At 44.3% G+C, this 25,673-nt stretch overlaps 1 protein-coding gene across 1 annotated transcript in view; it reads right to left on the reverse strand.

The window, feature by feature from the left end:
* Positions 1-1,225: 1,225 nt before the first annotated feature.
* The window catches only part of LOC138971501 (uncharacterized), a 29,846-nt gene continuing 5,398 nt past the window's right edge, over positions 1,226-25,673 (reverse strand). Inside the window, exon 2 of the mRNA XM_070344248.1 lies at positions 1,226-7,380. Coding sequence (XP_070200349.1) covers positions 4,837-7,380 — 2,544 coding nt within the window. The 3' untranslated portion in view covers positions 1,226-4,836. The remainder of the gene's footprint in view (positions 7,381-25,673) is intronic.

Here is a 25,673-nt window from a genome sequence, read left to right on the forward strand (position 1 = left end):
CGAGAGGTAAATCCATAGCACAGACATAACAGTAACACGAACCCCATGTATACCCTCTCTCTCCCATCTTTAAACAGCAAGACACAATTCCCAGCTAGCTGAGCAATGGCAAAGTCCTGAGAGATGAACCAGACGGGTAAATCAATCACTTCTTTCATTCAGAGGAAAACTATTTTTCGAACAACGAATAACAAGGACATCGTAAACAACATACTTCGGAAAAGATCTACCAGCTATCGTTTCAGGCTGATTAGACTAGTTGTAAATGATGTTACAGTGTGTTGCCTAATTGAGCATTAGCTGAACAAAAAAACAAAACAAAACAAAAAAAAACTGCTCAAGAATCCGTTTGAATAGGGTACGAAATATCTTGACTTAAAAAATTAATGAATGAGATTTTGAACCATATAGAGTGGTTCTTAAAGTCAGAGCAAAAATGAAATGATCCCATGTTCCCTCGACGACTGCCCCAAGAATGACGCCGGACAAAGACGACTGCCCCAAGAATGACGCCGGACAAAGACGACTGCCCCAAGAATGACGCCGGACAAAGACGACTGCCCCAAGAATGACGCCGGACAAAGACGACTGCCCCAAGAATGACGCCGGACAAAGACGACTGCCCCAAGAATGACGCCGGACAAAGACGACTGCCCCAAGAATGACGCCGGACAAAGACGACTGCCCCAAGAATGACGCCGGACAAAGACGACTGCCCCAAGAATGACGCCGGACAAAGACGACTGCCCCAAGAATGACGCCGGACAAAGACGACTGCCCCAAGAATGACGCCGGACAAAGACGACTGCCCCAAGAATGACGCCGGACAAAGAAGACTGCCCCAAGAATGACGCCGGACAAAGACGACTGCCCCAAGAATGACGCCGGACAAAGACGACTGCCCCAAGAATGACGCCGGACAAAGACGACTGCCCCAAGAATGACGCCGGACAAAGACGACTGCCCCAAGAATGACGCCGGACAAAGACGACTGCCCCAAGAATGACGCCGGACAAAGACGACTGCCCCAAGAATGACGCCGGACAAAGACGACTGCCCCAAGAATGACGCCGGACAAAGACGACTGCCCCAAGAATGACGCCGGACAAAGACGACTGCCCCAAGAATGACGCCGGACAAAGAAGACTGCCCCAAGAATGACGCCGGACAAAGACGACTGCCCCAAGAATGACGCCGGACAAAGACGACTGCCCCAAGAATGACGCCGGACAAAGACGACTGCCCCAAGAATGACGCCGGACAAAGACGACTGCCCCAAGAATGACGCCGGACAAAGACGACTGCCCCAAGAATGACGCCGGACAAAGACGACTGCCCCAAGAATGACGCCGGACAAAGACGACTGCCCCAAGAATGACGCCGGACAAAGACGACTGCCCCAAGAATGACGCCGGACAAAGACGACTGCCCCAAGAATGACGCCGGACAAAGACGACTGCCCCAAGAATGACGCCGGACAAAGACGACTGCCCCAAGAATGACGCCGGACAAAGACGACTGCCCCAAGAATGACGCCGGACAAAGACGATTCAGAGCTGGCAATAGGTAACACTTGTTTTTAATCATTGAACTCCCTCATTAGTTCAGCAACTCCGAAACAAAAAGAAAGGATGAAAGAAAGAGAGCCAGAATTCGGAACAAGCTTGATGCCTCATACACTCACAACCTCTCAAAGTTACAAGGCCCAGTCCTTCCTGTATAAACGATTCGGCTCGCCATCTTAGATGTGGCCATGCTTATACATGGAATAAGGCTTTCTTTCTTTCTGTATTTGGTGTTTAACGTCGTTTTCAACCATGCAAGGTTTTATCGCGACGGAGGGAGGGAGATGGGATAGAGCCACTTGTCAATTGTTTCTTGTTCACAAAAGCACTAATCAAAAATTTGCTCCGGGGGCTTGCAACGTAGTACAATATATGACCTTACTGGGAGAATGCAAGTTTCCAGTACAAAGGACTTAACATTTCTTACATACTGCTTGACTAAAATCTGTACAAACATTGACTATATTCTATACAAGAAACACTTAACAAGGGTAAAAGGAGAAACAGAATCCGTTAGTCGCCTCTTACGACATGCTGGGGAGCATCGGGCAAATTCTTTCTCGTCCCAACCAATATGGGACTCCCCCTAACCCGCGGGGGGCATGCCATCCCTCCACTTGGACACATGCCAAACATCAATAACCCGGATGCTCCTTGTGCCTTTGTTTTTGTTATTTTATACAGAATTAATTTCTTAACTGATATAAGTGGCAAGCTGTGAAATGAATTCATGTCAAAACTTCCATTCTGCACAGGGAGCAATGAGGATGTTGATTTTTGAAGTGTCCATGCACATTGTAAAAGCTTGGGCGGATAAGGATGATAAGGATAAGATTTTATATATAAATCCTGTGAGGTTAGCCTCGTCGAAATTTGGGCTGCCTTCTCACTGGGGAATGCGGCGATCAATGTATGGTATTACCACAGTCATTTGAACACTTGTTTTAACGTATTGGCTATACAGCAAGAGATCGGATGGGGGGGGGGGGGGGGGGGGGGCACAAAGTTAGTCCGTACACGTGTTTGACAACAGCGGAGTGATAGTTGATGCAAGTCATGAACATATTCATACGCCCAGGGGCGATCAAGGTCGGGTACTTACAACAGTTGACAATATAAGGGAAGCAATCAAGTCAGAAATGGAAGCAGACGTTACGCCGTACTTTTTATATTTAGTCAAGTTTTGACTAAATATTTTAACATCGAGGGGGAATCGAAACGAGGGTCGTGGTGTATGTGCATGTGTGTGTGTGTCTGTGTGTGTGTGTGTGTGTGTGTAGAGCGATTCAGACTAAACTACTGGACCGATCTTTATGAAATTTGACATGAGAGTTCCTGGGTATGAAATCCCCGAACGTTTTTTTCATTTTTTTGATAAATGTCTTTGATGACGTCATATCCGGCTTTTCGTGAAAGTTGAGGCGGCACTGTCACGCCCTCATTTTTCAACCAAATTGGTTGAAATTTTTGTCAAGTACTCTTCGACGAAGCCCGGGGTTCGGTATTGCATTTCAGCTTGGTGGCTTAAAAATTAATTAATGACTTTGGTCATTAAAAATCTGAAAATTGTAAAAAAAAATAAAAATTTATAAAACGATCCAAATTTACGTTTATCTTATTCTCCATCATTTGCTGATTCCAAAAACATATAAATATGTTATATTCGGATTAAAAACAAGCTCTGAAAATTAAATATATAAAAATTATTATCAAAATTTTTTTTTCGAAATCAATTTAAAAACACTTTCATCTTATTCCTTGTCGGTTCCTGATTCCAAAAACATATAGATATGATATGTTTGGATTAAAAACACGCTCAGAAAGTTAAAACGAAGAGAGGTACAGAAAAGCGTGCTATGCAGCATAGCGTAACCACTACCCCGCTCTTCTTGTCAATTTCACTGCCTATGCCGTGAGCGGTGGACCACGAGTATACGGTCTTGCTGCGTTGCATTGCGTTCAGTTTCATTCTGTGAGTTCGACAGCTACTTGACTAAATATTGTATTTTCGCCTTACGCGACTTGTTTTTTCTGCATGCGTGTATTCGTGTTTCCAAGCCCTGAGACTTTCGCCCAGTGAATGTAGGTTCTTTATCATGCGCATGCGTGCACACGGGGGTGTTCGGACACCGAGGAAAGTCTGCACAAAGTTGACTCTGGGAAATAAATCCCTCGTCGAACGTGGCGATCGAACCCACGCCGATAGCTACAGTTGGATTTGAAGCCAGTGCCGCTACCGACTAAGCTTTTGGCCCGAAATAGTATAGTAAGCCGAACTGTTTTCATGGGAAGAACTGTGCCTTACACAATACGACTGAAAGAAACGACAGAATTCAATAAGAAATGCGTCAAATAATCAAATATCTTGTGACTTTTCATCAATCCCGGGAAGACACAAAGAAAAAAACAAATTAAATGCAATTGTATTGTAAATCATGTAATGCTTTTTGTCTTGGATAGACGATGTTCGGTAATAACTCCGTTAGGTTTGTATGGGTTGTGAAAGAGTGAATACCCTTTGCTTTTAGTGAGACAAACAATCCACACGTGCTCCTGTCCCAGTGTTTCGGACACACCCTCCCGAGAGAGAAATTCAAGTTTTACGCCCTCACGGCAAAGCCATTAGGGGCATGTTCCCGGGTTTTAACCCGACTTTAGATGAGATACACAAGTGTATGCGTGTTTAGGTGGTATCAGCCATCTGCACTTATGGCAGAATGACCGAGGGGGTGGGAGATGGATACCGTCTCTGGGTCTGCACATAAAGTTGACCTGTGTCCGTCCCGGCCCGGATTCGAACCAGCGACCTTTCGATCACAAGTCCAGTGCTCTACCACCTGAGCTACCCGGGCCCCCCCGACACCCTCCCGCTAGTGACTGGTCTTTATTGTCACGAGGGGAGGACGTGTTGATTTTTTGTCTCACTAAAATCAAGGGTATTCACTCTTTCACAGCCCATACAAACCCGACAACATTATTTCCGGAATTTGTCTATTAAGCCCATGGATCATTATACTGTCAATCACAATTTCCTTTGATCGTGTCCAATGGTTTTGAGTATTGCCTTGGGAATGCTGGCCAGAATACACACTTGAGATCACCGTTAATGCTGCCCTGAAAGCGTGACAAAGTCACACAATTTGTGGAGAAGTGCTTGCTCAAAGCTAATGGCACTGTCACTGTCACTGTTCATGTTAACTATGTACACATATAATCAAAACTCCGAAAGTCAATGCAAATGCTTCCTCGAAAATTCATGAAAGTTCGTCAGCTATTTGGGAAAGCCGGGCAAGAAGCGGAACCAGTTGGGGTTAAAATCGGGAAAGGGGAAACCGGGAGGAGCATTGGGGGCACAGTTGGGGTTCTGACTGTTGGGGGGAGGAGTGAAGGCGGCTTTCACCACGGCACAGAACACGAGGAAGTCAGCCGCCACCTCGTCACTGCTACCCAGCTGAAGCGGTATGTATGGACAACTCGCCTGACCCTCTGAATTGGACATGTGTGACCTTGGCATTGAGCCTTGTGACCTTGAAGCCTGATTCTGAGAGCTGTGCGACCTTGATCCGTGGTTCTGTGGCCCAGAAAGGGAACTCGGTCCATTGGTTTGCCTGCTATGTTCATTAGACCCATTACCTACGCTGGATTCCTGACCGGGCCATGACGTGGATGACTCCACGGTGGAAAAAGAGCGAGGCCGCATCTCCCCATATTCCATGTCCACCAGTTTGCTTACGTCCTGTGTGTCCCCTGGCTCACTCTGGGCGTATTCTGGAATCTCTGGTGGTTTCAAAACATGCCCACCTCCACCGTTAGTACCAGTCCATTGACCGTTTTGACCACAGCTGCCGGTGCAGACGCTGTGAGAATTAATTCCGCTCTGCTCGTGTTGCCTGGAACTCAGTTTTTGCGAATGACCGTTGGAAGTGCTGTGGATTTCTTCAGAGCCGGCCGCAACAGAGTCTCCCCCTCGGTCGGAAGACCAGAAAGACGCGGGATACCCAGAGGAGGGCGAGACGGTGGGCCTGGCATCTTGGGGGTGAAGGTGGGGCTGTGGATGGTTGTAGAACTGAGACTGGAACTTGACCATGTCGGTCAGCGCTCGCCACGAGTCCTCCGAGGATGCGAAGGAGGTGCAGTTCATGAACTTGGCCATGTAGATGCTGGGGTTCTTGTCGCCATGGTGACCCTGGAACGAGTTGTTGCCGCCACAAGTGTTGAGCAGGTCATGGAGATAGCGACCAAGTGGGGCAAAGCTGACTGAGTTGCCCCGCATGTCTGGGGGCAGGATATCGGCAGGGAGAGGGGTGGAAGGGGGCACAGATGGGTGTTGTGGGGTAGGGCGGTGTACATTGTTGCCTCTGCTGTCATTGGAGGTATTCTCTGAAGTCAGCTTTGAGGACGGCTGGGCGGGATAGGTCTGGAACATCCGGTTGACTTCACCCAGGTAGCGCTGCAGCATGAAGTCCGTGACGGAAGGCAGGGGCAGCGAGCGGTGACCGTTGCCTTGTTCATGGTCCACTGGCGCTGAAGGTGCGTGTTCCGCTTCGCAGGGATAGCCGGGAGCCTGGCCTGGACTGTGACCGGCCTGGTGGTCTCCGTGCGTGACGAACGACCAGCTGCCCCCCGAGCTGCCCGACGTGTAGCCGGACGGGTTGGATGGGTACGACAGGCTGCCGTTAGATGACCCTTTCTCTGCACACACCTCAGACCTCTGGCTGGCCCAGCTGGCCACTGATGCTGCATCATTGTGGTGCTTCTCGTGTGCTGGTCTGGCGAAAGTCTGGGTCCAGCCATACGCTGAGAGGTTCATGGGCGGGAACGTTAGATAAGATGGATGGACCCCATACATTTCCTCGCTGGGTGTCGTGGCACTTACTGGCGAAACAAGGTTCTGTTGCTGTACTCGTGGTTGATCTTTAGGAACGACAGAGACATCCCTGACTGACGAGAGAGCGTAGCTCATGGCTGCTGGATACGTGGCGTAGTTGTACTCGGGTCCAAGATTCTGCAGTGCTTTCTGTTCCCTAGAGTAAGAAGCACTGTCTGTCACAGGCCTGTGGCTTGCGACATCCAAGCTTGAAGGCCTCTCCAAAGCCTGGATGCTACCGGTCGACCCACGGCGTAGATCCTCTTCCACACCAAACAGCTCCTTCCTGCACGAAAAAGCGTCAGTGTCAGAAGCTCGCCTCAGCTCTCTCTCCAACAAGTTGTCAGGTCTCACAGGGGGAGACAGGCCGAGAGAAGGGATTCGGGTAGTGGGGGAAAACACATTGGGGCTTCCTGGGGCTGAGCCAGGGTAAGCTTCACTGCCGTCAGTAAAGTACCGCCACTCTTCCTCTTCGGGGATCTGCTCGAACGGGTGTGGATTATCCTTGAAAGAATCGCCTTGATCCCTCAAGATTCGGTGAACATCAATCGCGGTTTTCAGCACGGACTTGGGCGGCTGTGAGGAGTTGGGTGATGGAGAGCGTTCCTCGGGGTTGGAATACACTGGCAAATTTTTGCCTTCCACGTGAATCTCATCAGCAAAGGTTACCCGGAGGTTGTTGGTGTTGCGTTTCTTACAAGTACCTCTTGAGGACAGACACAGGGTAGCCAAGGCTTTGCGGAAAACTTCCGGGGAGGAAGGGGTGCTGATGGAATACCGTGACGGCAGGAGGTGGGAGGGAGATGTCACAGCCTGCGGAAGGCGCGAAGAGAAGCAGGCCACGGTGGTGATGACGTGGGCGGTGTCATGGCGACCGCTGTTGAAGTTGCCGTATTGATGGTACTGGGGCAGGTGGAGAGGTGTGTGCAGCGTGCGGGACAGATCAGCCTGCAACATAACATTCTTGTAAAATTTGAGTCTGAAGAAGATGTTATAAGAGAGAGAGAGAGAGAGAGAGAGAGAGAGAGAGAGAGAGAGAGAGAGAGAGAGAGAGAGAGAGAGAGAGAGAGAGAGAGAGAGAGAGAGAGAGAGAGAGAGGCAATGACAATTCTTTATTTAACGAGGGTAATAGATTAAGCACTGGTCTGCTTTTTTTACACCCAGCCATCGCCCTAAAGAGGGACTAACTACAAAAAATGAAATAAAAATAAAAGATAAAAAAAAATTCAAAAAAATTCATTTTAACAGATAACTAAAGTGAGAACATATAATACATATGTACACAAAATACATTGAACTTGAAGAGGGAAATTGCGAGTTCATCGATGTGAATTTTGTGGTATAGAGCAGATTACACAGACGCAACACTATGCGGTTGGCAAGTTGCTCTCTGACGACTGACTTTCGACAAGTTCTTTTTTGACACTAACACATGAATTCTTTAATTTTTATGTCATGAAAAATTCTTCGCTATCAGGTTGACGAGTGTTACTTGCAACACGCAAAAAGTCCGAAAAGCATCGCAGAATCAGTGACTGTTGCACATGTTTTTCTGAATGTGTACATACCCAGGGGGACGAAATAAAATATTCCAAAGTCTAATCGATCTGACAAATAAGAATTGTTTTTTTGATAAGTGAAACACAGGTCCATGTGATATGAGAAGTTAATATAGTGGAATTCCGAATATGTTGATCGTGATGTATTAATGATCTCATTTATATTGTACTTTGTGGCAAAAGGTGTGTTTGTCAATACAAGTATTAATGTGATTTATGTGTTCTTGTCTTGTGGAATGTCCTAAAAGTTCTTATTACAATGTGTGTTTAAAAATCGTTGACAAGCGCAGCAGGTTAGATGCGTCGAAGAAAATGTTCCTTTTTAATGTGTTCATTTTTGTGGACAATGAAGTTGGGGGGGGGGGGGGGGGGAGACAAAGTTCGTTCACATGTTTGACGAAAAGTTATAGGTCAGTGATGAAAGCCGTGAAAAGTTAAATCGAACGCCCAGGGGCCGTCAAGGTCCGGTGCTTACAACAGTTGCCACTACAGTCTGTGGAACCCCCCTTTTAAGATCCCTTGTTTGTTATTGTTATTATTATGAGTCAGGCGCCTGTACCTAAAACTGTCCAAACAAGAGTGACGCTTCAGACAGGGGTCAACTACTGGTTCTGACAGTAATGTCACAACGGACAAGAAAGTGTTACAGGTACGCCACACTGTGGACACGGACTGACACAATATTGCGGAGCGGCTGATGCAAGCACTGAGCGGTTATATCCTGTTTAGAGTCAGGTACTAACAAGACTTGACACTTGTTTAAACATGGCAAGATCTGAGGGAGAGGGGTTGGGGTTGGGGGGGGGGGGGGGGGGATACAAAGTTCGTTCACATGTTTGACGAAAAGTTATTTGTCAGTGATGAAAGCCGTGAAAGGTTAAATACGCCCAGGGGCCGTCAAGGTCCGGTAGGCTACTTACAACAGTTGACACTAGTCTGTGGAACCCCCCTTTTAAGATCCCCCCCCCCTCCTTCCCCCCCTTTTAAGGCCTTTCCTTTTCAGCTGTACCTTTGTAAATTCACCTCCACTTTAAAACTCCCTCTTTTGTCTACGATTTTGTTCTGAGTTTAAATGGGGGAGGGGGGTCTACTGTTCGGGACATTTGACAAGAGATCAGGAGAGGGGAGTGGAGATATGACACAAAGTTCGTACACATGGTTGACGAAGGGGTAATAATTGATGCGGCGATCAATGTATGGTATTACCACAGTCATTTGAACACTTGTTTTAACGTATTGGCTATACAGCAAGAGATCGGATGGGGGGGGGGGGGGGGGGGGGGGGCACAAAGTTAGTCCGTACACGTGTTTGACAACAGCGGAGTGATAGTTGATGCAAGTCATGAACATATTCATACGCCCAGGGGCGATCAAGGTCGGGTACTTACAACAGTTGACAATATAAGGGAAGCAATCACGTCAGAAATGGAAGCAGACGTTACACTTGTTTTTAAATATCTGACCATATAGCCAAATATGGGGGGGGGGGGGGGTCATTGGTGCGTGCAGTATACACCAGTGCTTGAATTTTTGCAGATGGGGTCTCTGGTATGTACTTGAACTCGATTGTGCATCCACTGTCACTGAGAAAGATTCCTTTAGAAAAAAAGAAAGAAAGAAAATAAGAAACGATAAAAAGGAAGAAAGAATAAAAGAAATAACGAAAATGAAGAAATAAATAAAGAACAAGAACAAGAACAAGAACAAGAACAAGAAGGAGGGGGTAGGCACGAACACACACACACACACACACACACACACACACACACACACACACACACACACACACACACACACACACACACACACACACTATTAAGTTACCCTATTGCCAGAAGCTGTTTGCTTATGTACATGTCAACTTCTCTGAACTGAATGGGATGGGCACGCATACAAATCCCTTTGCACTTGTAAGCTTCTTATCCGCGTGGTGAGTAAACCACATTCAAGTTTTCCCATCCGCTTAGGTCGGGGGCGACCAAAACTGAGCAGTCACTACTCAGTTTCGTAAGAGATAAATATATAAGTGTGTATTAGTACAATGCGAAGAATTCACCCCCTTTCTGCACCTCTGTCCCTTTCGTTACCTCTGTCTTCTATGCTTACTGACCCACCCACCTTCCGCGCACACACACACACACACACACACACACACACATACACACACACACACGCATACACACATACATACACACACACACATACATACATACGTACACACACATACACACACACACACACACACACACACACACACACACACACACACACACACACACACACACACACACACACACACACTCTCTCTGTGGAAAAATTTAAGCCTGTGAAATGAAACGAAAACAATCCATTAAGTTTGCTATTTATTCATTTATTTACCCAGTGGTAAAACATTTGTGCACAGATCCCGCCAAAAAGAGAAGTACTTTGAAAAAAGGCGGTGGTAATTCTATGGCATACTGTACTGTTCATCTTTAGCAGTGCAGTCTGCCCGTAAGAAAGTGCGAAGCTTGACACTCCGCCTTGCAAAAAAAGAAAACAGAATACAGAAACTGCTGATTTAGCGTGAGTTTAAAACCTCTCGTTGGCGCTCCCTGATAATGCGGTTATTACGTATAATGCACTTAGGACTGGCGCCTTTTTAACGTTGCAAACATTAAAATCGCAACAGCGACTCGTACCAGGACGTACGAGAGAAGCTGAAAACTAGTGATTGTTATTCACCAACACACACACACACCTTTTTTAAATATTCGCAAAAAAAACAAAAAAACCAGTGTGAATACACTCTCTGTGATTTATTATGCGAAGGTCGCAACCGATCTCTTTTTTCAAGTTACATTACGCGTTCGCTTCCAAACTCATAATTTTAATGTTTCCCTTGTCGGCTATTGGGTGCTTGTCACGGATGTTTTTTTTAAGCGAGATTGCTTGCCCTAAAATTCGCTTTGAAAGTAATCTTTTAAATGTTTCTGCAGAGAGCTTGTGAAGGTTATCGGTGATTTCTTGTTTGGCAGGGTGCTTTGCCGATTGCTTATCTGCATCACTGAACTTATCTACAAAGGTATACTGTTTGACAGTTTACACAAAGAGCCGATTGCTCGGGTGTTGCTTGAAGGAGCGAGCGAGTTGCGTAAAGTATCGAGGTTTACGTCAACCCCCAGTGAAAGATTACTTTGATATGGAGATAAAGGGCAACCCTTTCAACTCGGATTAAAAAACAAAAAGCAGCCTAATACCGAGGGGGGGGGGGGGGGGGGGGGTTAAGTTCCACGAGCCTTTGCCCCATCAGTGGCTCCCTTCTGCGGTCTGGCGTTTTTCTGTCCGGTAACCTTGTTCTTGACAGTGAAACACCAGTTTGCATGGAGCATCCATATTTTGAACAACAAAAAAAGTTCATTTAACAAACAAAAAAAACAACAAAAAAAAAAAAATATATATATATATATATATATATATATATATATAGAGAGAGAGAGAGAGAGAGAGAGAGAGAGAGAGAGAGAGAGAGAGAGAGAGAGAGAGAGAGAGAGAGAGAGAGAGAGAGTGAGTATAGGGGTGTGGAAAAGGAAGTGGAGTCAGGCAGACATTTATTTGTATCACTGAAAATTTAGCTGAGATAATTTATTTTTTTTAACAGGGAAAAGAGCACTCGTTTTTCACACACCCTGTAACCCATTTTCTGTGTCGACCTTTTTTCTTTACGGCTACGGAAGTTTGCTCCCTTTATCCACGCTACTGACATGAAAGAGCAGCTTGTGAGTGCAATGTTTGTAAATCATATAGATTGTATAAACAGTATTCGGTGACAGCGAAAGGCACGGTAGGGCATCATCATACACAGCCATAAACCAGAGGCATTCAGTTTGAAGGCCCCCTAACCCCGGAACCTCAGCAGGTCCCCCCCCCCCCCCCCCCCCTTAACTTTCACGGCTCCCTTCAAACTCTTTTTCATCCCCAACTAACATACAGAATGCGGTTACAACAGTGACCTTTTTGTTTTGTTAGTGTCAGAGAAAGCTGTTGACCGAATTTCGGGAACACCTCCCGTGCGGCACCCTAGAAAACAACATACATAAACACAAGCACATCACAACGTAGATAACCGCAAACATTAAAACGAGAATACAAATGCAGCGCATGAACAACCCAAATACACTTGGAAAAGAAGATAATGGCAAAAAAGACAGAAGTATTTTGAAATGAAACAAATGGTCTGAGGCTCTTCGTCAACACACACAAACACACGCATGAACTGACGTAACCACAAACGCAATAACACACACGCTCCTCGTCGGAACCGAACACGCACGTGACACTGATCAAGGACAAACTGTACAGTGGAGGCGGTATTGCAAACACAAACAAACGGTACGTATCTCAGTCAGAAACTGTTAGTCCAGTTACGTGCTACGAACCTACGCGTTGAGTGTAAAGCTTATCATAATTCAGTCAAGCCCGGCCTTGGCACAGAATTGAGATCAGACCGGTCCAGACTAACTCCGAGCTGTCCTGGATTCCAGTGTTGTGTCTGGGGCATATCTACACGAGGCTGTGGCAGGACGAGTAAAAGAGTTCACCTCAACCGGGACATTTTTAGTGCCCTCTATTGCCTCAATTATCTTCAGCACGCAAGCACTTGACGACGTCATTGCAACGAGTATTGTGCGTGCGAGTGGCCCGGTTACAGTGTCAGGCGCCTCATTTTACAACACTAATTTGAACCGATAGCTCCGACAGAGCAGCGTTTCAACTGCGCCGATGATCTTTTTGGTTTTGAGGCACCTAGTACAGACTAATGACGCATCTCTCTGCCAAGCGACAAACATCATCCCGAATGTTTCCATGCTACAACAACAATTTGAAAAGGCCGTCAAAAGTAGCTGTAATAGCGACTTAGTGTACACAATTATTGTGAAAAAGCCAAATCATAACAAATCGTTAAAACGTTAAAAAAAAATTCTGCCTGGATTGATCGTAAAGCCAACATTAGGAAAATTCATGCCACATATTAATGGTTCACGAAGGAAACAAGCGCTGACCTTCAGGTGGGCAGGACAACCCCCGCAGGTCGCTCTCAGATAAGTTTATTCAGGGGAAACAATTATTTTTAGATCAGTGGATTTGTATCAGCTACAACTCAAGCATTCCGTTAACATTATTAATATCCTCAGCGTACACCCTTTTTCTTTTAAAGTTTGGAAGCTAATTTTGTTTTCGCTTCCACCTTATGTTCCCCACTACCAAGCCAATTTTCAGCTCAATCAGACCGAAAACACCATAGATCTCAGTGCAGACTGAGAATAACCAACGAAATGGACACACCGAGTGAAACTGACCTATACGCCCGCCATTTACGGAGGGGGGTGGGGGGGATTTGCGGGGTGCGTGTGTGTGTATGTATGTGTAAAAAATGCCGGGACTGGCGTGCATCCCTCAGGCCATAGTTTCCTCCCAGAAAGAATGCACAAGAGACCTATTCCCCAAACTGGACAGTGTCTGGTGCCTGTGAAATTGACACTGGTCACTCACAGCACCAGCGTGTTTGTGTCGCCCTTGACTGTGACCCACAATTGGCGACGTGAGAGAGCAGTCACAGGTCAAATAGAGGACAGCTGACAGTAGACAACTTTTCTGCGCCGTCTGCACAACTATAATGTAGTCACTGGTGCGCAGCGAGCCGTAACAGCTCACGACTGACCGTAAATTTGTATTCATGGCGAACACACCGAGACGAGACTCGCAACAAAATGCTGATTTTCGATTTATTGCTTGTTTACTGCTTGTTTCCCTCCTTCATCTCATGGGAAACGCCGCAGTAAAATGACAACGATGTACCCGTTTATGGACCTGGGAGGGGAGGTAGGGTGATTACGAACACGCAAAACAAAAAAATAACAAGAAGAGCAAACGCTCGATCGAGTCACTTTCGCAGTTCTGAATATTATATGAGGCATCAGATGGACAGGAAGAAATTGCTATTCACAACACAATGAGTCACGTTCACATAAAATTTGAGCCCGGTCACTTTTATAGTTTCCGAGAAAAGCCCAACGTTAAGTTGTGTGTTGCCGAACAGAAAAGGCTAGTTATCTCCCTTGTTTTTCTGATAACGTTCGTAAAAGGCTACAGATGTAAATACTTTGATGTAAAGAATAATCCTACAAAGTTTCAATCACATCCGATGAACTTTGTCAAAGATATAAAATGTCTAATTTTTCCTTTGACGCTGACCTGTGACCTTGAAAAAGGTCAAAGGTCAACGAAACCATCGTTAAAGTGTAGAGGTCATTGGAGGTCACGACTAAACAAAATATGAGCCCGATCGCTTTGATAGTTTCCGAGAAAAGTCCAACGTTAAGGTGGTGTCTACGGCCGGCCGGCCGGACGGACGGCCGGCCGGCTGGACGGCCGGCCGGACAGACTAACACTGACCGATTACATAGTCACTTTTTCTCAAGTGACTCAAAAACAGAAAAACACACACAAACACACACAAACTGTGTGCTTATACAGCATGTGGAAACAGCCAGGCACTCGTGCATCAAGCCCCCTACTGTTCTTAGGCAGGTGCGACCGGGACTTTAGTTTGCTTTCGATTCAATCCTGCATCATCCATATTCAGTTTTAAATGTGTTCACCCTAGACGCCGTCCTTCTCGTCAAGAAAATAATCGTGAAAGTTAACTCAGCCAGACACTCGTACAAACAGCACGAAGGAAAGAGATATAGCGATAGAGCTGCTAAAAATGCAAACACCTTTTTTTTTTGTGAGGAGAATTAATGTCCTGCAGGCATGGTTTGTCAGCCTCTTAAGAACAGGACTGGGTTAATATGATATTTAAACAAACAAAAAACACAAAACACAAAAAAAGGAGAGAGAGAGAGAGAGAGAGAGAGAGAGAGAGAGAGAGAGAGAGAGAGAGAGAGAGAGAGAGAGAGAGAGAGAGAGAGAGAGAGAGTGTCAACAATCTACGACACGACTGCCAACTAGTCTCGGCCCGCTCAAAAAACAATGACCGAGACTTTCAGTAATTCCTTCGCGTGACGTCTAACCCTCTTACGCCATAATGTGACGTCTTCAAATGACGAAATGTTAAAGTTTCTACCACAGACATACACACGCGCAAACAAACGCACAGACAGACAAAGTTACGATCGCATAGGCTACACTTCGTGAGCCAAAAAAAAAGGGGGCCAGTTGGGGGTGGTGGGGAGAAAGGGAGAGGGGGTGGGAAAGTGTTAGGAGGCCTTACGGTATTATTATGGTGGGAGGCGTACAGGTATGGTTATTTGTTTAAAGTTATGTAGGCTCAGACCCACACACTCACGGGGGAGTGGGCGGGGATATAGCTCAGTTGGTAGCGCGCTGGATTTGTATTCAGTTGGCCGCTGTCAGCGTGAGTTCGATCCCAGGTTCGGCGGAAATTTATTTCAGAGTCAACTTTGTGTGCAGACTCTCTTCGGTGTCCGAACTCCCCCCCGTGTACACTACATTGGGTGTGCACGTTAAAGATCCCACGATTGACAAAAGGGTCTTTCCTGGCAAAATTGCTTTGGCACAGTTAATAATTGTCTACCTATACCCGTGTGACTTGGAATAATAGGCCGTGAAAGGTAAATATGCGCCGAAATGGCTGCAATTACTGGCCGTATAAAATTTCATCTCACACGGCATCACTGCTGAGCGCCTAGAACTGTACCCACGGAATATGCGCGATATAAGCCTCATTGATTGATTGATTGATACGAGCCTACACAGCAGTAGTGTATGTGACCAGCCGAGCTCGCTATGTTTAGTTAGGTATTGTTCAGGTGTCAATTTGTAGGTTGACATGTGTTTATATAAGTTGTGGAAATAAGGTATATTTTCCGGACACTGGCCAAAGACGTGCTCTAAACCGATGAGTTGTCCACAGGAGCAATGTGGTTTAACAATCTTACAAATCGTGCCACCAGTACGTAGGCGTCTGAAAATACACAATCATACTGGGGACGGTACGGGAGTGGGCAGGCAAAGGTTATTTGGGCAGAATAATATTTTATATAGCGAGTTTATTTTTGAATACATTTCAGTTAGTGAGAAGCCTACATCTGTAGTTACAGAGGGATTTGCTGTTGCTTCGTTTGCTGCCAGGTCAGCCGCCTCATGTCCAGCTAGGCCAACCAGTTGGAGGTCCAGCTGGGTGCCTGAGACAATAATTTGGTGTGAGATTATATTTATGTCGTGGATCATGTCGGTACGATTACCAGAACCGTACAACAGGGCCTGCAACGACGATAATGAGTCAGATAAAATCACAACATGGTGTGGGGTTACAATTAAATCGTTAATGAAGGTGAGCGCCATGAGTATGGCAAAGAGCTCGGCAGTGAAGATTGAAACGTCATTATTTTAATCTACATTTCTTCAATACATTAAGAGACGCACACACTGACGCACTGAAACGACACACACACATAAAGAAAACTAGGACACACACACACACACACACACACACACACACACACACACACACACACACACAAACACAGTTAATGACACATACACGTACACAAAACACTGACACACACAAACAGTAGTGACACAATATTCACACACATACACACACGCACACAACTACTGACACACACACGTTTTCGGTATCTCGCTGTGTAAGCATGACAGCAGATAACGCAGTCGCTGCAGTTCTTCCTCCCCCAAGGACGAACGGCTAGATGACATAATGATCATTACAAATCACGCCACATGCCATTTAATCAGTTTCGAATGCACACAATAACACGACCCGCACGCCTCGCTGACACCGATCCCCACTTCTACCCAGACTTTTTGTTTCTCACACGGATATATATGTAATTTATATTTTCTAACCGCAGAGAGAGCGTTCGTGTTTTTAAAATACCATATAATTATTTATATAACATAATCCATACAGATTTTCCCTAGCTCGGAATAGTAGTGTCATACAGCACGAACGCTGCAGATTTGGTCGTTCCAGAGAATTCAGAGACTTTGTGAATCTCCATCTGCTGTATCTCCACTAATAAAATGAAGACATCACACAAAAGACATGTTACATAATTTGCACAACCATACTGAGCGTATCTTATTAAAGAGTTAGGAAGAAAACACTTTAACAATCATTTTGCATAAAAGGGGATGGTACGGGGAAAGTTTCAAAAGAACAAAGAGAGAGAGAGAGAGAGAAAGAGAGAGAGAGGGGGGGTCAACGATGTCTTGCCTTTATCAGTCAGCAAACAGAGCAGCGAACAAACACTTGGAAAATAATCAACAGGCAGACGAAACAAACAGCACTGATCCATGCAGCTGAGCCTGTCACAAGCCCAGACAGTTAAGGCGATAGTGACCTCTCAGTGATGTAATCCTTACCGGCTGTGAGTGTGTTTGAAAAACAAGAACATACCAAAAAACATACCAAAGTTTTGGCAATAAAGATAATGTTTCGCTGCAGACGTTCTTCTCATGCCAGCTTATTTAGTAATAACTGTCCAGTAATTTGTCGACCTAAAATTAATTGATTCGAAAAATGCACTCGATAGCAGTTTCTGTAAACCGAATTTTTTGTTACAGTTCATAGTCAATAGAATACGCAGTGCAGTGCTATTAATGTCTGTCTCCTGACAATTTTCGATACAAGAATTTTTTTCCAATGTTATTCTTTATGTTTGTTGAAAATATCCGTGAGCACGATTGGAATAAAAGGCCAAGCACATTGTGGATATTGATTTATTTACAACACAGCTCAGTTTATCTTGACGACCGACCTGCTAGTGTGTCTTCAAGTAAACAACTGGTTGTGTATAAGCAAGCAAAAGTAAAACAAACAAGACTGGCTTATATACTTCAGACTATGTTGAAGTGATGCAGAAATATAGAGAAATAATACTCAGTGTTGTTCCTAGACTCAGAGGACAACAGGTCAGTTGGACCCGGATTGATGTTCTGGCTGCAATAACATTATTCGTCAACAAAATAATGTAAGGCTTCCTGCATGTCAAATTCATTGGGCGGTCGACCGGCCAGCGGGTCAGACCAATGCCTTGCCTCCGATACAAAAAAAAAGTATGCGTTAGTGATCGAGGGCTGAGAACGCCCAGTTAGAATCACATAAAAACAACAATCAGGTAGTTGAGTGTTAACTATCGCCGTTACACCTTTCACGTTCAGTTGTCATTTTGCACAGCCACACAGCAGGTGCAGGTCACGTGTTTGATGAGACAGATTGTGTGTGTGTGTGTGTGTGTTTGTGTTGTGTGCGGTTAGACCAAGTTGTGAGCGATGTGTGTGTATGTGTGGTGTGCGTTGTGACGATATTACATGACCGTGTAAAGAGCCACGGTGAGGCTCTCTTCCTGGTGAACAAAACAGACGGCCTGATTAAATTGCACACTTCAAGTCCGGTTCTCTTCGTTAGGGCTGACTGGTATTGTTTCGCATTGTATGCATCCGGCTGTATCTTGTGGAAGTGTAGCGGCTAGCTAGCTAGCTGTTTTCATGAAGGAACCGTGACTTCTTTTCATAAACCTAGTCAAGACCCTACACGCACACCAAATTAGACACAACGCGTTGTGATAAAACAAAACAGTTCAGTCTCAGACGAGATTGATATCAGCTGAAACAGCTCAAAGAATCCTGTGTACAGTTGTCAAAATAGAGCAGCCTCGCATGAGTTCGCAGAAGTTACAAGAATGAAACTATTGAGAAACAGTTCAGTATCGCGGTTGATTTTAGTTGTCAATTTCAAATGTGAAAGATTCGAAGATTGACTTATTGAGAATACAGTCTCATTTGGAATTAACATATCGCCGAGCGAAATAGTTCCGGTTTAATTCCGAGAAGTCGACGCTACCACTGAGTTAGGTAGAGATAATGTGTATGTAAGTGGTTTGTACAATGTGAACAGCAACGTGAGCAACGTATAGTGTCTAAAATACACAGATTCATAATCTCGAAGAACCAGTGCACGCCGGAATTGACTCGAGCGACATTGAGATTATCGGCAAATAAAACAACGTTCAGCACTTGCACAAACAGACTTATCTTATCTGTGGGAAATGTCAAGAAAACGGTGTATGCTTACTTACTTACATGCGCGTATACTACACGGGCTTTTTTAAGTTTGCGCATAAGGTGGGTCCCATCATCTCCCTCCAGCCCTCCTTATTCCATCCAACAGGCCAGGGGCTCTCGAAAGCAAAAATGTTGAAATGAAAAAAGAATGACATTTTGGGGAAAACGAGGAACGGGGTGGGGGTGGGGGTGGGCTTATGGAGCGACAAGCTAACGAACTCTAGAATGACAAGTTTCGCTTTTATCAAAGCTTACGCTTTCTTTTGAAGCAGCCTGAAGGGTCTGTCATGATCGATCATTCTAAGTGTCTAAAAGTTGCTTATGAGGCTGATTGATTTTTTGCAAATGCCCGTGTGGATCGCTTTTTTGTTTTGTTTTGTTGCTGCCCTGGCTTTTGTTCCTTGTCCCAATGAGCTCTCAGACAGCCCCGTCACAGCGCTCACCTGCTCGTGATCCACATTCGAATTTCGTTCTGCTGTCAGGCTTGCTGATTTTCTTTTCCCTTTATTTTATATGATTCTGGCCCAATTTAAATTTTGTTAATGGCCGATCGATTTTGTGACTAAATCATTATAATGACCTTTGTATGCCAAAATATGGAAATGATAATGTGATACGTTCATACGTTCATTTCATCCAAAAGGCCTATTTTGCCTTGATTCTAGTCCAACTTTTAAAATGATCGGTTGCTTTTTACATTTAGTCAAGTTTTGACTAAATGTTTTAACGTAGGGGGGGAATCGAGACGAGGGTGTGGTGTATGTGTGTGCGTGTGTGTGTGTGTGTGTGTGTAGAGCGTTTCAGACTAAACTACTGGACCGATCTTTATGAAATTTGACATGAGAGTTCCTGGGAATGATATCCCCGGATGTTTTTTTCTTTTTTTCGATAAATGTATTTGATGACATCATATCCGGCTTTTTGTAAAAGTTGAGGCGGCACTGTCACACCCTCATTTTTCAATCAAATTGATTGAAATTTTGGCCAAGCAATCTTCGACGAAGGCCGGACTTCTGTATTGCATTTCAGTTTGGTGGCTTAAAAATTAATTAATGACTTTGGTCATTAAAAATCTGAAAATTGTAAAAAAAAATTTTTTTTATAAAACGATCCAAATGTACGTTCATCTTATTCTTTATCATGTTCTGATTCCAAAAACATATAAATATGTTATATTTGGATTAAAATCAAGCTCTGAAAATTAAAAATATAAAAATTATGATCAAAATTAAATTTCCGAAATCGTTTCAAAAACTATTTCATCTTATTCCTTGTCGGTTCCTGATTCCAAAAACATATAGATATGATATGTTTGGATTAAAAACACGCTCAGAAAGTTAAAACGAAGAGAGGTACAGCGTGCTATGAAGCACAGCGCAACCGCTGCCGCGCCAAACAGGCTCGTCACTTTCACTGCCATTTGCACTAGCGGCGGACTACGTTCAGTTTCATTCTGTGAGTTCCACAGCTTGACTAAATGTAGTAATATCGCCTTACGCGACTTGTAATTATAATAATGTCATTCCCACGACCTACTTTCTGCAGATTCTGGTCCAAAAATCGGTCAAATGACATTTATCTACTGATTTATGCCCAAATCTGAAAATAACTTTTTTTTAAAAGATAACTTTAGCCAGCTGATTCTGGTGTTTGCACTGACCGCAACCAGACAATAAGTATAAGGGAACAAAGGAAAGTTATCCTATCGCCTCAAAGTATTACACAACAGCATGACATTTCGGCGGCCCTATCAACGCAGTATCACAAGGCGGGGGGGGGGGGGGGGGGGGGGGGGGGGGGGGCTTTTTTTTTTCTGTGGTGCATCGTGACAAGTCAATCATAAAAGGCCGGCCAAACTAGAGCATCGCGTGAGGGAACGAACCGCTCTTCTCCGCTCCGATCAGTCCCCAGCGTTGACACGATAAAACCTTGATGCTGTTGCGATCTGTCAAGTTGTACATGTGTTTTGGAGTTTTTAGTGCACATCGTGTCATTAAAATGAACAACCCTCTCCTCCGCTCCAATCATTCCCTAGTATATGTTGACAACTCATAACGAGGACCAATGCACATGCATTCGCCTTATATGGACCACTTTTTGTTTATTGCCGATAACTAGCTTGTTTTCTTGCGAAGAAGTTTCATTTTGTGGTTGGTAGTCCTTCTCGCTTAGTTTAACCGTTAGGCATAATTAGAGTGAAATAGCTTTGATACACCTTCAGCAAAAATTAAATACAGAAAAAAATCACAAATGGTCCATGCCTGGGCGCCCAATATGGACCAGTGAAGCGGCCTTCACGAATCACTGTAAAAAGCCCCCTATACTTCAAAATAACATGATACAACTTAGTGTGCAAGTCAGACTAATTCAAATATGCTTTAGATTTAGCTGTTTTGGGTTGATGAGAGCATTATTTTGAAGCACACCAGGAAACTGAAGAAGCTTATCAAAAACAGAGTGAAAATAAGGGAAATTATCAACTTCCACAATAAAAAGACTATTTGTTATATTTTTTTTTAATCTCGAGGGCTAGTTATAGGTTATTTTCAGCAAGTTTCTTAATGAATTAATTGAAATTGCCTTTAGTTTTTATTTTCTTCGATTTGTTGAATGTGGTCCACATTAGGGGACTCACACATACTTTTAGATTTTGCTATTATTTTTTGTTTGCAGTAGAAACTCGGGGTACACACTGCTAAAATGTAACAAATACTGTCTGAGCTGTCATATAATATAGCCATTTTTGTGTTATGAAAGCTTTGGCTGTGGACAGAAACGAGTCCGTTTTAGGCGGCAAATTTAGAGTGAACCCTGCCAAGAGTGAAAAAAAGAGAAAAAGCCTAACGGTTTTGAGGTTTGTGTTTCTGCAACTGTTTTGACATGAGCAACTTATCCAGAGAGGGTGAATAAAGCGAATGAAATTGTTTTGAGCGCTCTAGCGCCGTTAGTTTGTCAGAACCGGAGGTGGTCCATATTAGGAGCCGGTCCATATTAGGAGCCTTTCCCCTACTTAGTAGATTTTGTTTGCTGCTTTTCATGGGGCTTGTTGACACTGGTGCCAGTACAAGGTAAATTCAATCAAAAATATTGAATCCTCCCAATGTACAGAACTTGAACACATACCAACATTCAACGGCTTGGGCTACTTCATGTTTGAGGCTGGCTTTATAACGTGTAAATGCATGAACAGATTTCAGTGTTGTGGGCTTGATGGCTCACATGAAAAGGAGAGTACCTTTAAAGCATTGCCAGTGTGTGACGTGAGCCTAGGTGCATGTGGGAACCGATGCATCGATTTCATTATTCATAAGCATGTCCGCTGGCGAACATGGTGTCCGCTGGCGAACAGGGTGGACGCGCGTCACAAACGCACATCATGCCGTACACACCCATATGCATGCATAACAACCAGAGATAAAAGGACATAAAATTATGCACTTGTCAAACATCGACCGCAGAGACTGAGAAAGACACGGAGAGTTGCTTAATTATCAACCATAGAGATAGATAGAGGGAGAGAGAGAGAGAGAGAGAGAGAGAGAGAGAGAGAGAGAGAGAGAGAGAGAGAGAGAGAGAGAGAGAGAGAGAGAGAGAGAGAGAGAGAGAGAGAGAGAGAGAGAGAGAGAGAGAATTGAATTGAACTTTATCCAACAAGGATTAAGATTTAAGGCTACGCCTTTTCTTACAATCTGTCCTTGGGACGCACAGAAACACAATGATAAAATGAAAAAAATTATTAGAAAAAAGAAAAAAAGTTAATAACAAAAGGAGGTCGGAAAACTGGGTGTGCGACAAAACGTCGAGTTTTACAATGTCGAGGCACAAAAGGTCGAGGACATTAAAGGCACAGTGCAGCTCACAGCCTTCGTTTTGCGTTTTTGTTGCAGCTGAGTGCATTTTCAGTTCAAAAATCCTGCTATCAATCAATGACGCTTATATCGCGCATATTCCGTGGGTACAGTTCTAGGCGCTCTGCAGTGATGCCGTGTGAGATGAAATTTTATACGGCCAGTAGATTGCAGCCATTTCGGCGCATATTTACCTTTCACGGCCTATTATTCCAAGTCACACGGGTATAGGTAGACAATTATTAACTGTGCCTAAGCAATTTTGCCAGGAAAGACCCTTTTGTCAATCGTGGGATCTTTAACGTGCACACCCAATGTAGTGTACACGGGGGGAGGGTTCGGACACCGAAGAGCGTCTGCACACAAAGTTGACTCTGAAATAAATTTCCGCCGAACCTGGGATCGAACTCAGGCTGACAGCGGCCAACTGAATACAAATCCAGCGCGCTACCAACTGAGCTATATCCCCGCCCCCCTATGGTAGTAAAACAAACCCAAAACTACCCAACGACGACATCTGTGAAGTTCGACAGTTTCTTGTTCACGCGAGTGCATAAATTAACCTAGTTATTACGTGGTGTTTGGTCGGAGTTTGATTCAACTGAGTGATTCCGGCCTCGATTTTGTTTTACACAAACTCATGATGACGTCTGACATAGTTTGCTAGTGACGTGTCTTTTTGTGCATGATGTGGTGATCTACCTGATCTAAATTTAGATCCAAAAATAGGTCAAGACCAGCCGGGTCCGAGTACGAAATTAATTCGTAAAAAAATCGCAGTTCTGGACTCTTTGGGTGCAAGTCAATGAAACTTGGTAGTTCTTCTAACGGATAGCTGCCTGAGGTATGACTAAAAGCCCCAGGGGCTCCGTGCACCTGGATTTGACAAGTTCAGTACCTTTAATTTGGTCAAGAGTCGAGGGCGACAAAAGGTCGAAAGTGACAAAAGGTCAACAGCAAAACGTCTCAGGGACAAAAGGTCGAGGATTGAAAAAGGTCGAGGAATAAAGAAAGGTCGACGATTAAAAAACTGTCGACATAATTGTCTGTTCCCATAGTGTGTTAAATTCATTTTTGTGGGGTTTTTTTTTTTAATGCTTGGAGAAAACGATGCTTTGTGTGCCTATTGTGCATTTCATAAATGTTGTGTTATTTGTTTAGTTATTCAAAACAGTGTTCGTACAAAGAGTGTCTTGAGTGACGGGTGTTTGTTTGTGTTCACGGACCCACGGCTTTGTCGGTTAATGAAGCGTAGTGTGGTCAACGGTGAACACAGCTTGTTGTTGGTGAAACATCAAAATGTCACTGATACGTTTAACAGTTTGAGTTTTTCTTTTCTTTTTGTCTCTCTCCCCATATTTAAACTTTAAAAGCATTTCAAAGCGAAGAGAAAGTTCGGACAGGGACACAGACACAGAATGGAGCTCTGCAAATCACAGAAAGAAACGACAATCCAGTACACAAAGGTTACTGCTGTCGAAAAGATCGTGTCAATCATTCATCTGTGAACAGATCTTGTCGGGAACCCATAAAAACAGATTTGCAGTACAACACTGAAACTGTTCCTACAGAAGTAGCTGTGCATAATCATCCTCCGTGTGTGTGTGTGTGTGTGTGTGTGTGTGTGTGTGTGCAGGGGCGGATCAGTTGCTTTGTATGGGTGGGGGGTCCACTTTGAATCGAAAGTGAATGTGATGGGCGCGAAGCACCCAAATTTGCTAGGGGGGTCCGGGGGCATGCCCCCCCCCCCCCCGGGAAAAAATGTTGGCTCAAAGAAGCAAAATGGTGCCATCTGGTACCATTTGAATTTATAAATGGTCATAGAATCAGCTTTCCAAATTTTTTTAATTTTTTTTTGCTGGAGGGGGGGTGCACGTGCACCCTGTGCACCCCCCCTCGTCCGCCCCTGGTGTGTGTGTGTGCCACGGGGTGTGTGTGTGTGTGTGTGTGCCACGGTGTGTGTGTGTGCCACGGTGTGTGTGTGATCATATTCACAAATAACCCCTGTGACACGCACATTAGGCACTTGAAGCAGAATTTTCTTCACAAATGGACACAGGAAATGAAATCGAAATGTTTAATCCTCGACCTGTTTTTACATTGAGTCAAGTTTTGACTAAATGTTTCAACATAGAGGGGGAATCGAGACGAGGGTCGTGGTGTATGTGTGTGTGTGTGTCTTGTCTGTGCGTGTGTAGAGCGATTCAGACTAAAATACTGGACCGATCTTTATGAAATTTGACATGATAGTTCCTGGGTATGATATCCCCGGACGTTTTTTTCTTTTTTTCGATAAATACCTTTGATGACGTCATATCCGGCTTTTTGTAAAAAGTTGAGGCGGCACTGTCACACCCTCGTTTTTCAATCAAATTGATTGAAATTTTGGCAAAGCAATCTTCGACGAAGGCCGGACTTTGGTATTACATTTCAGCTTGGTGGCTTAAAAACTAATGAACGAGTTTGGTCATAAAAAATCGGAAACTTGTAATTACATTTTTATTTTTTATTAAACGATCCAAACATAATTTCATCTTATTCTTCGTCATTTTCTGATTCCAAAAACATATAAATATGTTATAGTTGGATTACAAACAAGCTCTGAAAATTAAAAATATAAAAAATTATGATTAAAATTAATCTTCCGAAATCGATTTAAAAACAATTTCATCTTATTCCTTGTCGGTCCCTGATTCCAAAAACATATAGATATGATATATTTGGATTAAAAACAAACTCC

Source organism: Littorina saxatilis, linkage group LG1, assembly GCF_037325665.1.
Source record: "Littorina saxatilis isolate snail1 linkage group LG1, US_GU_Lsax_2.0, whole genome shotgun sequence".
Taxonomy (NCBI): Eukaryota; Metazoa; Mollusca; class Gastropoda; order Littorinimorpha; family Littorinidae; genus Littorina; species Littorina saxatilis.